General features: G+C 31.0%; 2 protein-coding genes across 14 annotated transcripts in view; one reads left to right on the plus strand and one right to left on the minus strand.

The window, feature by feature from the left end:
• shot (dystonin-like protein short stop) overlaps positions 1–12606 on the plus strand; it is an 852754-nt gene that overhangs the window by 138450 nt on the left and 701698 nt on the right. The window lies entirely within an intron of this gene.
• Positions 7262–12485, minus strand: LOC108357920 (uncharacterized). The gene is made up of 2 exons (XM_017609006.1): positions 11240–12485; positions 7262–8676 (listed from the first exon to the last, which is right to left on the minus strand). The coding sequence occupies exons 1-2, from the start codon at positions 12125–12127 to the stop codon at positions 8656–8658; spliced, it is 909 nt and encodes a 302-aa protein (XP_017464495.1). The 5' UTR covers positions 12128–12485; the 3' UTR covers positions 7262–8655.

Below are 12606 nucleotides of genomic sequence, written 5' to 3' on the forward strand. Positions count from 1 at the left end.
TAATATTTCATATAAAAAATAGTTCAATAAGACTTCTCAAATAGGTGGCAACCCTATTCAAAATATTTTCAATTTACTACCTTCTTAAGCCTCTTTTGTGTGACACCCATATAGCGATACCTTATTCACTTACCAAATTCATTTAATTAAAATTGAAATAAATTGTTTTTGATGTGTGGCAACCCTCCTATACGTAGTTAAGCTATAAAGCCTTTTCAAAACCATTTCGATTGATACCCATATTTAATAATTGATTTAACTTTTTAATTAATTTAAGCTTAATTTCTTAACAGGTGGCAACTTTTTTCGAAAAAGTAAAACCTTCTTGAACATCCACACCCCAAGCCCTTTAATTTGGAACCTCACTTTTGAAAATCGAACGGACGGTGCGGATCTGAGGGCATTGATTAGTAAATAACTTGAGTTTAATTATTTAACAGGTGGCAACTCTTTTCGAAAAAATAAAACCAGCCTGCACATCTACAGGCCAAGCGCTTTAAGTTGACACCCCATTTTTGAAAATCCAATNAACTCTCGTAAATAATGTTTAGAAATAAACTATTTTCGAACCCATTTCGATTGATACCCATATTTGACCATCCATTTAACTTATTAAATAATTTGAGCTTAATTTTTTCAACAAAAAAAAAAAACCAATGTTCAATTTAAAGATTTCTTAACACTCGTTCTTTTGATAACCCTATTTTAAAATTTCATGTAACTTAGGTATAATTAAACGAAATACCACTTTCAAAACATGCGGCAACCCTCTTAAAAATTATTTTCGAACTAAAAGTTCTTTAAATATTTTTCGCCTGACATTGTTATAAATATTTCAAGTAACTGATGAATTAAGTGGATATTCATTTTTTAAACTCGTGGCAACCCTCCTAAATATAGTTCTTAAATAAAGGATTTTAAACCCATTTCCATTGATTACCATCTGTTAGTAATTCATTTATCTTATTAAATAATTTTAGTTTAGCCCTTTAAGCTGGACAACCCTCAAGCACATCAAAAAAGTTCTAAATTGTGAAACTAAGTATTTCTTGAAGCTCTTTCATTTGACATCCATCGTTAATATTTCATATAAAAAATAGTTCAATAAGACTTCTCAAATAGGTGGCAACCCTATTCAAAATATTTTCAATTTACTACCTTCTTAAGCCTCTTTTGTGTGACACCCATATAGCGATACCTTATTCACTTACCAAATTCATTTAATTAAAATTGAAATAAATTGTTTTTGATGTGTGGCAACCCTCCTATACGTAGTTAAGCTATAAAGCCTTTTCAAAACCATTTCGATTGATACCCATATTTAATAATTGATTTAACTTTTTAATTAATTTAAGCTTAATTTCTTAACAGGTGGCAACTTTTTTCGAAAAAGTAAAACCTTCTTGAACATCCACACCCCAAGCCCTTTAATTTGGAACCTCACTTTTGAAAATCGAACGGACGGTGCGGATCTGAGGGCATTGATTAGTAAATAACTTGAGTTTAATTATTTAACAGGTGGCAACTCTTTTCGAAAAAATAAAACCAGCCTGCACATCTACAGGCCAAGCGCTTTAAGTTGACACCCCATTTTTGAAAATCCAATGAACGGTGCAGATCTTTTATGCTGCACAAAAAATGCCTTCGCGTTTTATATATATACTAGTGAGCCCACATGGCGTCAAAACGCCAGCGTTTAATTAAATTTTTTAAACAGGTAAAACCATATTCAAAAACCTCTAACAATATTCCTAATAATGAATCTAAACCATTTCTCAGTGAGAGAGGTCTCGCATGGTGTCGTTTTCATTTCATCAGATTTAAAATCTCCCTGTATCTTAAAAAAATAAAACCTGTGCACAACTATGTAGAATCCTAGTTCTTTTATTTGACTTCTCATTTTGGAAATTCGAAATAACGGTGCAGATGTGATGACCTTAAAAAAAAATAGATGGCAACTCTAATTAAAAATATCAGCATATAGTTTTCTTAAAACTCTTTCGTTTGACACTAATATTTCGATATTGCATTCATGCATCTTTCGTATAAGTAAAACAAATTCGATTTTTCGAACAGGTGGCAACCCCTTTAAAAGTATTTTCAAACTAAAAANCTTTCGTATAAGTAAAACAAATTCGACTTTTCAAACAGGTGGCAACCTCTAAAGGTATTTTCAAACTAAAATCTTTCGCCTGGCATTTTTATACATATTTCAATTAACTGATGNCTATGTAGAATCCTAGTTCTTTTATTTGACTTCTCATTTTGGAAATTCGAAATAACGGTGCAGATGTGATGACCTTAAAAAAAAATAGATGGCAACTCTAATTAAAAATATCAGCATATAGTTTTCTTAAAACTCTTTCGTTTGACACTAATATTTCGATATTGCATTCATGCATCTTTCGTATAAGTAAAACAAATTCGATTTTTCGAACAGGTGGCAACCCCTTTAAAAGTATTTTCAAACTAAAAATTTTCGCCTGGCACTGTTACACATATTTCAATTAACTGATGAATTAAGTTGAATTGAATTTTTTTAAGCACATGGCAACTCTCCTAAATACAGTTTAGAAATAAATTATTTTCAAACCCATTTCGACTGAAACCCATCTTTTGACAATCGATTTAACTTATTAAATAATTTGAGCTAAATTTTTCGAAAAAAAAAAACAAATGTTCAGCTTAAAGATTTCTTAACACTCGTTCTTTTGATAACCCTGTTTTAAAATTTCATGTAACTTAGGTATAATTAAACGAAATACCACTTTCAAAACAGGCGGCAACCATCTTAAAAATTATTTTCTAACTAAAATGTCATATAACTGATGAATTAAGTGGAAATTTATTTTTAAACACGTGGCAATCCTCCTCAATTTAGTTCTTAAATAAAGGATTTTAAACCCATTTCGATTTATAACCATCGGTTAGTAACTCATTTAACTTATTAAATAATTTTAGTTTAGCCATTTAAACTGGAGCAACCCTCAAACAATCAAATGTTTTAAATTGTCGAATTAAATATTTCTTGAAGCTCTTTCATTTGACATCCATCGTTAATATTTCATATAGGATGCAACCCTATTCAAAATATTTTTAAACTACTACCCTCTTAAACCTCTTTTGCATGACACCCATATAGCGACACCTTATTCACTTACCAAATTCCTTTCATTAAAATTGAATTACATTTTTTGAACATATGTCAACCCTCCTATACGTAGTTAAGTTATAAAGCCTTTTCAAAACCATTTCGATTGATACCCATATTTAATAATTGCTTTAACATTTTAATTAATTTGAGCTTAATTTCTTAACAGGTGGCAACCTTTTTTTGAAAAAGTAAAACCTTGAACATCCACACCCTAAGCCCGAACGGTGTGGATCTGATGGCATTGATTATTAAATTATTTGAATGCAATTTTTTATCAGGTGGCAACTCTTTTCGAAAAAATAAAATCGAACAAACGGTGCAGATCTTTTAGGCTGCACAAAAAATGCCTTCGCGTATTATATATAATAGATAATTTGGATTTAACTTTTTACACAGGTGGCAACCCTCCTCAAACTCATAAAATATATTCTCAATGTGCAAACTAAGATTACGTAACACTTTTTTGTTTCATATCGATAATTGAATTAAATTAAGCTTTTCGAACATTTGGCAACCCTATTAAAAATATGTTCAATCTAAAATCTTCTTAAATCTCTTTCGTCTGACACCCATATTGGTATACCTATTTACATTACCCCATTGCCTTAATTCAAATTGAATTTGATTTTTTAAACAGGTGGCAACCCTCATACACGCAGTTAAGAAATAAAGTATTTTAAAAACTACTGCGATTGGTACCCAATTAGCAAATATTGATTTAACTATTTTAATAATTTGAACTTAATTTTTAAAAAGGTGGCAGCCCTCTTCAAATACTTTAGAAATATTCAAAACGTTCCAACTAAAGATCTCTTAAGATTCATTCGCTTGACGTCCATATTTTTATACTTCATATAAATTAGACTTTTCACACAGGTGGCAACCCTCATAAAGTTAAGTTAAGAAACAAACATTTTCAAAACTATTTCCATTTACGCCCATTTTGTAATAATTGGTTTAGCTTTTAAAATAATTTTAACTTAATTTTTTAAAAGGTGGCAACTCTTTTCGTAAAAGTTAAACCTTATTGCACACCTACATCCAGAGCCCTTTGATTTGGCACCTCTCTTTTGAANCTCATAAAGTTAAGTTAAGAAACAAACATTTTCAAAACTATTTCCATTTACGCCCATTTTGTAATAATTGGTTTAGCTTTTAAAATAATTTTAACTTAATTTTTTAAAAGGTGGCAACTCTTTTCGTAAAAGTTAAACCTTATTGCACACCTACATCCAGAGCCCTTTGATTTGGCACCTCTCTTTTGAAAATCGAACGAACGGTGAAGATCTTTTATGCGGAACAAAAAATGCCTTCGCGTATTATTTTGAACTTAATTTCTTAATGAGGGCATTGATTAGCAAATAACTTGAGTTTAATTATTTAACAGGTGGCAACTCTTTTCGAAAGAATAAAACCTTATTGCACATCTACAATTTGATTTTTTTAACAGGTGGCAACCCTCCTCCTAAAGTTAAGTTATGAAACAAACATTTTCAAAACTATTTCCATTTATGCCCATTTTGTAATAATTGGTTTAGCTTTTAAAATAATTTGAACTTAAGTTTTTAAAAGGTGGCAACGCTTTTCGAAAAAGTTAAACCTTATTGCACACCTACATCCAGAGCCCTTTGATTTGGCACCTCACTTTTGAAAATCGAACGAACGGTGTGGATCTGATGACATTGATTATAAAATTATTTGAATGCAATTTTTTATCAGGTGGCAACTCCTTTCGAAAAAATAAAGCTTTATTGCACATCTACAGGCCAAGCGCTTTAATTTGACACCCCAATTTGAAAATCGAGCGAACGGTGCAGATGTTTTAGGCTGCACAAAAAATGCCTTCGCGTATTAAATATAATAAATATATAATATATATAGATACCTATGTATATTAATTACCCCATTGCCTTAATTCAAATTGAATTTGATTGTTTAAACAGGTGGCAACCCTCCTACACGCAGTTAAGAAATAAAGTGTTTTCAAAACTACTGCTATTGGTACCCAAATGGTAAATATTGATTTAACTATTTAAATAATTTGAATTTAATTTTTTAACAGGTGGCAGTCCTCTTTAAACACTTTAAAAATATTCTAAACGTTCACACTAAAGATCTCTTAAGATTCATTCGCTTGACGTCCATATTTTTATACTTCATATAAATTAGACTTTTCAAACAGGTGGCAACCCTCTTCAAAATGTTTACAAACTACTACGTACTTAAACTTTATCGTCTGGCACCCATACATGTTTCTATTGCCTAATTCCTTTAATTCAAATTGAATTTGATTTTTTAACAGGTGGCAACCCTCTTCAAAATGTTTACAAACTACTACGTACTTAAACTTTATCGTCTGGCACCCATACATGTTTCTATTGCCTAATTCCTTTAATTCAAATTGAATTTGATTTTTTAACAGGTGGCAACCCACCTAAAGTTAAGTTAAGAAACAAAGATTTTCAAAACTATTTCCATTTATGCCCATTTTGTGATAATTGGTTTAGCCTTTTAAATAATTTGAACTTAATTTTTTAAAAGGTGGCAACTCTTTTCGAAAAAGTTAAACCTTATTGCACACCTACATCCAGAGCCCTTTGATTTGGCACCTCATTTTTGAAAATCGAACGAACGGTGTGGATCTCATGGCATTGATTATTAAATTATTTGAATGCAATTGTTTATCAGGTGGCAACTCCTTTCGAAAAAATAAAACCAGCTTGTGCATCTACTGGCCAGCGCTTTAATTTGAGACCCCATGTTTGAAAATCGAACGAACGGTCCAGATCTTTTATTCGGAACAAAAAATACCTTCGCGTATTATTTGGAACTTAATTTTTTAAAAGGTGGCAACTCTTTTCGAAAAACTTAAACCTTTTTGAACACCCAAAAGTCAGAGCCCTTTGATTTATCACCTCACTTTTGAAAATCGAACGAACGGTCACTGATAAACAAAAAATTTTCAGGTAAAAGTGTCACCGTTTTTGAAATATTTACATTTTTTCGAATTTAAAAAAAAAACACGCCTTTTCATATGTTTTCTTAAACTGCAACTACAAACCGGGCAATACTTAGTAAATTTTTTATGTAAAATACTTCCAGATAGTTGCCTCTCCATACTCAAATGCAATGTAGTTAAAATATATTAAGGAACCATCATAAAATTAGGACTATTTCTGGATTTTTAACTTTTTGATATTTTCTTCCCCAACTTTGACTATCTCGGGTGAAAAAAAAAATACTGAGCTATAACTTTACATTACATAAAAAAATTGCTCATTTAATAAAGATTTCAGAAAGGTGCCACACTTACTGTTTCGAATAGAAAAAAAAGTTATAGCCGCTTTTGTGGGTAAAGGACTGAGACACGCTAGAATGTATTTAATAGATTTAAATTGAATTTGCTCTTGTTACCGTCAAATGACATGCTAGATAGTACAAAGGTACATAATTACTTGCTTCTGACATTATTTTATGTTACTTACTATAATACTCACATTTTAGCTTCAAAACAATTTTCGTAATGTAACAGGCCGCTCTATGGTTGCGTCTAATTCAAATAAGAACTATGTACACATGTGTATATAATTTGTATATGTATATAATATAGATATGTTTATATATACATATATATAATAACCTTTATATACAATTTTTATATGATTCCTGCATTGCTAAAATGATTAGTATTAGTAAAGACAAGGATTATTGCGTTTAAAAAGTGAAATATAAAAATGTGAATATCTCGAAAAAAGGATCAGCTGTATCGAATGAAACAATTCATTTATGTTTTAATTGTATTGAATTTATTTTACTGAGCAACTCAATGTCGCTTTGTAGGTTCTTTTACAATTGAATTCTTAGCCTAACATATTGGGGTATTTATGGGAAATAATTGCTGCATAAGCATAAATAATATTATAAATAAATTGAAGCTTAAAGTTAGTTTGTTTGACGGTTTGGCACGTGTGCCTGACAATGCGTGAGTTCTATATTCAAAATATTCAAACAACTGAAATATGAAACCCTTGTTGTTATGAATAAATTAAATAATTATAAACGTTAAGCATGGTCGACTTTCAGTTACACTACAACTCCTTTTTTAAAAGAATGCTCATACAGAGTTTATTGTATGAACATTCCTATTTAGCAAGTAATTAAATATAATAATAGTTTATAAATTTATTTAAACTTAAAAAAAATAGTTTTAATGATTATATATCTTAATTCTATTTTTATGTACAATTTGGGTTTTTCCCGTTTTCTTATCAGTTATAGTTACATTATTTTTAAAATCTATATTATTAATTTTAAATGGTCCTTTGTATTGTGGGTCCAATTTGTGCCCTGATTCGTTTTTTAGCAAAACTAAATCACCTATTTTAAAGTTATAATCTAAAACTTTTTTATCAAAATAAGATTTTTGTACTATCTTAGCTTGTTCTATCATATCCCTTGCTCTTTTATGAGATATTTCTAACCTAAATCTAATTTCCTTAGCGTAATTATCTAAATTATAAAGTGGGCTTATTTTGTCAACCTGATCAAATTGTTGAAACCCATTTGGAAGTTTTCCAAAAACTAACTCGTATGGACAATAGTCATGTACAGTTGATGGTGTTGTATTAAAGCAGTATGTAAAATACTTAAGCCACTCATCCCAATCACTTTTGTCTATCGATACATATGACCTTACATATTGGTTAAACGCTTTATGTGATTTCTCGACCGTCCCTAACGTCTGGTGGTGGTGGGCGGTTGATGTTAGTTTTTCTATATTTAAAAGTTTGCATATTTCTTCTAAAAGTGAATTTTTATATTCCGTGCCCATGTCCGATATGAACGTCTTCATAGGACCGTAGACGAGAATAAAATTATCAAAAATTGCCTTAGCTATAGTTTTTGCATTTTTATCTTTAGTTGGTATTGTCACTAAATATTTAGTCATGTCGCATATTATCGTGACTGCGTATGCATTTCCATTTTCTGACAATGGTAGCGGGCCGATTGTGTCAACGAATATTGTATCAAATGCCTTGTTTGGTGTTGGCGTCAAAGTCATTGGACTTTTTATATGTTTTGTGACTTTGGTTATTTGACACTTATGACAATTCTTAACATATTTCGTGATTGTTTTAGTCATGTGTTTCCAGTAATAGTATCTTTTTATTTTATTCAAGGTTCTTGAAATGCCACAATGACCTCCTTCTGCCGGGTCATCATGATATCTTTTTAATATACTTTCAATTGTTTTTGCATCTTTATAATTTATTTGGGTCACCTCATTCAGTAGCGCTACTTTCATTTTAATTAATTTCTTATTGCCCATTTCTTTAAATTCATTTATAGAGACAAATTCGAAAATTTTCTCACTAGGTGCCACTTGTAATTTGTCAATTGAATGCTTATCGGCCACATCATCGAGCCTAGAGAAAAATTGACCTAAGTCAAATTTCCCTTTAACAAACAAATCATTGATTTGTATATATGTTTTAATAGATTTACCCCGTTTGATATAGCATGTCTTGGGTGTAATCTTTAATTTATAGTATTTTCTCACGTCAGTGTTATTAATAGGTACATATATACTGGGCTTATCATATGTATTAGATTGATGCGTTTTAATTGTGTTTTGATTAAGAGAACTTTTGTTTGTCATAGATCTTGTTTGCATTTTGTATAAAGTGTTATTTTTAACATTTATATCTTTTAAATCGTCAATTGTAATGCGTGATAATGCATCCGCAACATAGTTGTCTTTTCCCCTAAGGTACTCTACCACAAAGTCATATTCTTCAAGATCAAGTCTCATTCTAGTTAGTTTTGAGCTAGGGTTTTTCATTGAAAATAGGTAAGATAGTGGCCTATGATCTGATCTTACCAGAAAATTTGTTCCGTAAATGTATGGTTTAAAATATGTTATTGCCCAATGTATGGCGGTTAATTCTTGTTCAATTGTTGACTTATTGCTTTCTCCTTTTGTGAAAGTTCTAGATGCATATGCCACCGGCAATTGTTTTCCCTCATATTCTTGTGTTAGTACAGCACCACATGCGTGTTTGCTTGCGTCAGTAGTTATACAAAATTGTTTGCTGAAATCTGGGTACTGTAACAATGTAGGACTTATCAATGCCTTTTTAAGGTGCCCGAAAGCATTATTACATTCTAGTGTCCACTGAAAAGGTACTCCTTTCTTTGACAATCTAGTGAGATGTCTTGAGTATTCAGAGAAATTTTTTATAAACCTCCTGTAGTAGTTACAGAATGCTACAAATCTTTTCGCACTATCTGCATCTGTAGGTATAGGGTAATTTTTAATTACTGAAAATTTTTTGTCGTCGGGGAGTATGCCTTTGTCAGTGCACTTATGTCCTAAATAAGTCACCTCGCGCATAAAAAATGAACATTTTTCAGGATGTAATTTTAAGTTGTGCTTGCGACATAGTTCAAAAACATCCGATAGGTTTGATAGCATGTGTTTCTCAGAGCAACCCAGGACTACCAGGTCGTCCATATAGAGAAATGCTTGTTCTGGTTTTAAACCGCTAAACGCAATTGTCATCATTCTTTGAAATGAATTAGGGGCAATTTTTAATCCGTATGGGAGTCTAGAAAACCTGTAGGATCCATTATTTGTAGAAAAGGATGTCAGGTCTCGTGAATTTGTTTCTAGTGGTATTTGATGGAATCCTGACATAAGATCCAAACAAGAAAAATATTTAGCTCGACCTAATTGGTCTAGGATGTCATCTATTCTTGGCAGTGGGAATTTATCCTCTATTAATTTTTTGTTAATCTGCCTGTAATCTATTACTAACCTCCATCTTTTTTCAATTGAATTTGGAAGTGATTTTTTCTGAACTAATAAAATAGGACTATTATATTCGGAACATGATGGCTCTATTATTCCATCTTTTAACATTTTTGAGACTTGTCTTTCAATTTCTTCTTTGTGAGTGTGTGGTATACGGTAGTTCTTAATGTATACTGGGTCTGTATCTTTTGTCCTTAACTTTTGTGTGTAAAAATTGTTTGATGTGATTGCTTCTGTTTCTAATCCAAAAATATCGCTGTACCTAGAACATAATTCCGTTAACGTTTTTTCAAATAGTTTTGGAAAATTTTTCTTTAGTGTATCTAAAATTTTATTTTTTCTTTCTGTTTTGTTTTGATCACTTGAAATTATGTTATAGTCAGTGAGATTTTCTGATTGAATTCTGTTTAGTTTTACCGTTACTGGTCTGTCATTTGTGTTAAGAATTCGTATGAATGCATTTTCAGATTTTACCAAGGTACTTGCAATGAATATACCTGTTTGTATTTCTTGATTAGGTATCAGTACTTCTTGAAAAGGAGTAGAAAGTTTCACCCTTCTTATAACTTCTGACATAGCTGGGAGTGTTATGTCATCGTTACAAGTAGTTATAATTGGTATTTCAATGTGCATTTGGAATTTTTCTGGTCTGAGGGTTAGGAAATCTTGATTCTCATTGAATTCAAGTAGACAATTGTAGTTTTTCATAAAGTCCATTCCAATAATGTCATCACACGGTATTGGGAAATCGTTTTGTACTACATGAAACTCGTGTGGTATTAAGTAATTTTTAAACTTTAAATCGAAAAATGTTGTGCCTATTGAATTGATTTTTCCTTGTCCAATGCCTTGTAGTGTTGTAATGTGTTTTTTGTTTATGTGTTTAAGTGTATCTTGGTCATGTTTAATTATGGAAATGTCTGCTCCTGTGTCAACTAGTAGTGTTATGGCGGTGTTAGTGTGAGCAATTCTGACTTGTATGTAAATGCTAAAGTTAAGGTTAAGATTGTATATTTTGTAGTCCGAGTTTATCTTAGGGGAATGTCCGGGTTTTCCGAACTATTGTTGTCTGTTTGGGTCATTCTAATATTCCTTGTATTACCTCGGTAGGTATTTCTGTTTTGACCTCTATTATTATAGTTATTTCCACTATAATTGCTGTTTTGGCCATTGTGGTTTCTTTGAACATTGGTTCTATTTTGAAACCTTCTTCCAAAATTTCTATTGTTTTGGAATCTGTTGCCAAATTGTCTTTGTCGGTAGTGCAAAATGGTATTTTGTTGGCCTGTAGCTTCTGTACAACTTCCAACAAATTTGCTTATTACTTCATTCATGTCAGTAAACTGACCTGCTTCCATAATAAGTTTGACTTTTTCTAATGTGCAATTTTTAGTTATTGCCCTTACGGCTGCTTGTGTCGCATATTTACTTGCCAAATTTAAGTTTATGCCGTCATTTATATATGCATTTTCTAATGATTTTGTTAGTGTTTCTATTTCATTGCAGTAATTTGTAGCAGTTTTGCTACTTTGTCTTATATTCATAAGTTTTGCAGTCACTACTTCTACTGACTCACCTTTTACGGTGGTGCGTAGTTTGGTACTGATTTCCGCAATTGTATTTTCATTGTCAATTAAATTTCTCGAATTTCCTTTAAGTTTAGTCTTAATTAAGGAAATGGCTATTGCCTCATGTTCGCCTTTTATCGCATCAACCAGAGTTAGTGCGTCAAGGAATGAACGTAAATTTTCTGATTTGCCATCAAAATCAGGTATAAGCTTTGTTGCTGTATTTATAAATTCTACTACTGTCTGTGTCATTGTGGGAGTTTGTATAATTTCTTGTAGTGGTGTAAATGATATTTCCTCGTGTAGTGACGTTGGGATATCTATTGTAATTCCTTTTCTTGAGGCTACCGTTATGAGTTTTTCCCTAATGTCAAGAAAGAATGTTTCAGCTGCTACTTTATGACCTTGTGTAAGTCTATTATAGTTGACATTTAGAAAAACTCTAAGTTTTTCAAGTGTGCTGACTAGGTTATTGATATGTTTATTAAGTGTCTCTGTCTTTATTTCCCTGTCGTTGTTTAGGCACTTATGTGTTTTCAAAAATTCCTCTCTAATTTGTCTAGCTTTAATTAATATTTGGTTCCAGTCCATTACCTTTGGTTGAACCTTTTATTGTAACAGTGGGTAATAAATTTGTTAGACTTGGTCTAAATCATTGCTTCTACTGGCTGTATATTTTTTTTTAAGCACCTATTGTGCATTCTATACAATTTAAAGCAAATATTTGCTGCTAAAAGGGCTACTATTACAAATAACAAGATGGTTATAACTTCCAAGTCGGGGGACGTTACGTCAACTTTGTTGATAACATTTGCAGTAGAGTCTACTGTTTTTACGTCTAATAGACCCATTTTAGGCCAAGTTTGTAGTATTTGTATTGGTATGTCCAGTTTTAAATTTTTCTAATTGTCTCCTATCATATAAGTTTTTTAAAAATTTTATGTAACTATAACCCTCTTTTTTTTTAATTAATTCTTATTTTAGTAAATTTTTAATTAACATTTATTTATTTTTATTGATAAAATTTTGGCTTAATATTTAAAAAAAAAGTCATAAATTTTTTTTTTTTT

This window comes from Rhagoletis zephyria, unplaced genomic scaffold (genome assembly GCF_001687245.7).
Source record: "Rhagoletis zephyria isolate East Lansing unplaced genomic scaffold, Rhagoletis_zephyria_1.1 Rzeph_scaffold_00007, whole genome shotgun sequence".
NCBI classification, from domain to species: domain Eukaryota; kingdom Metazoa; phylum Arthropoda; class Insecta; order Diptera; family Tephritidae; genus Rhagoletis; species Rhagoletis zephyria.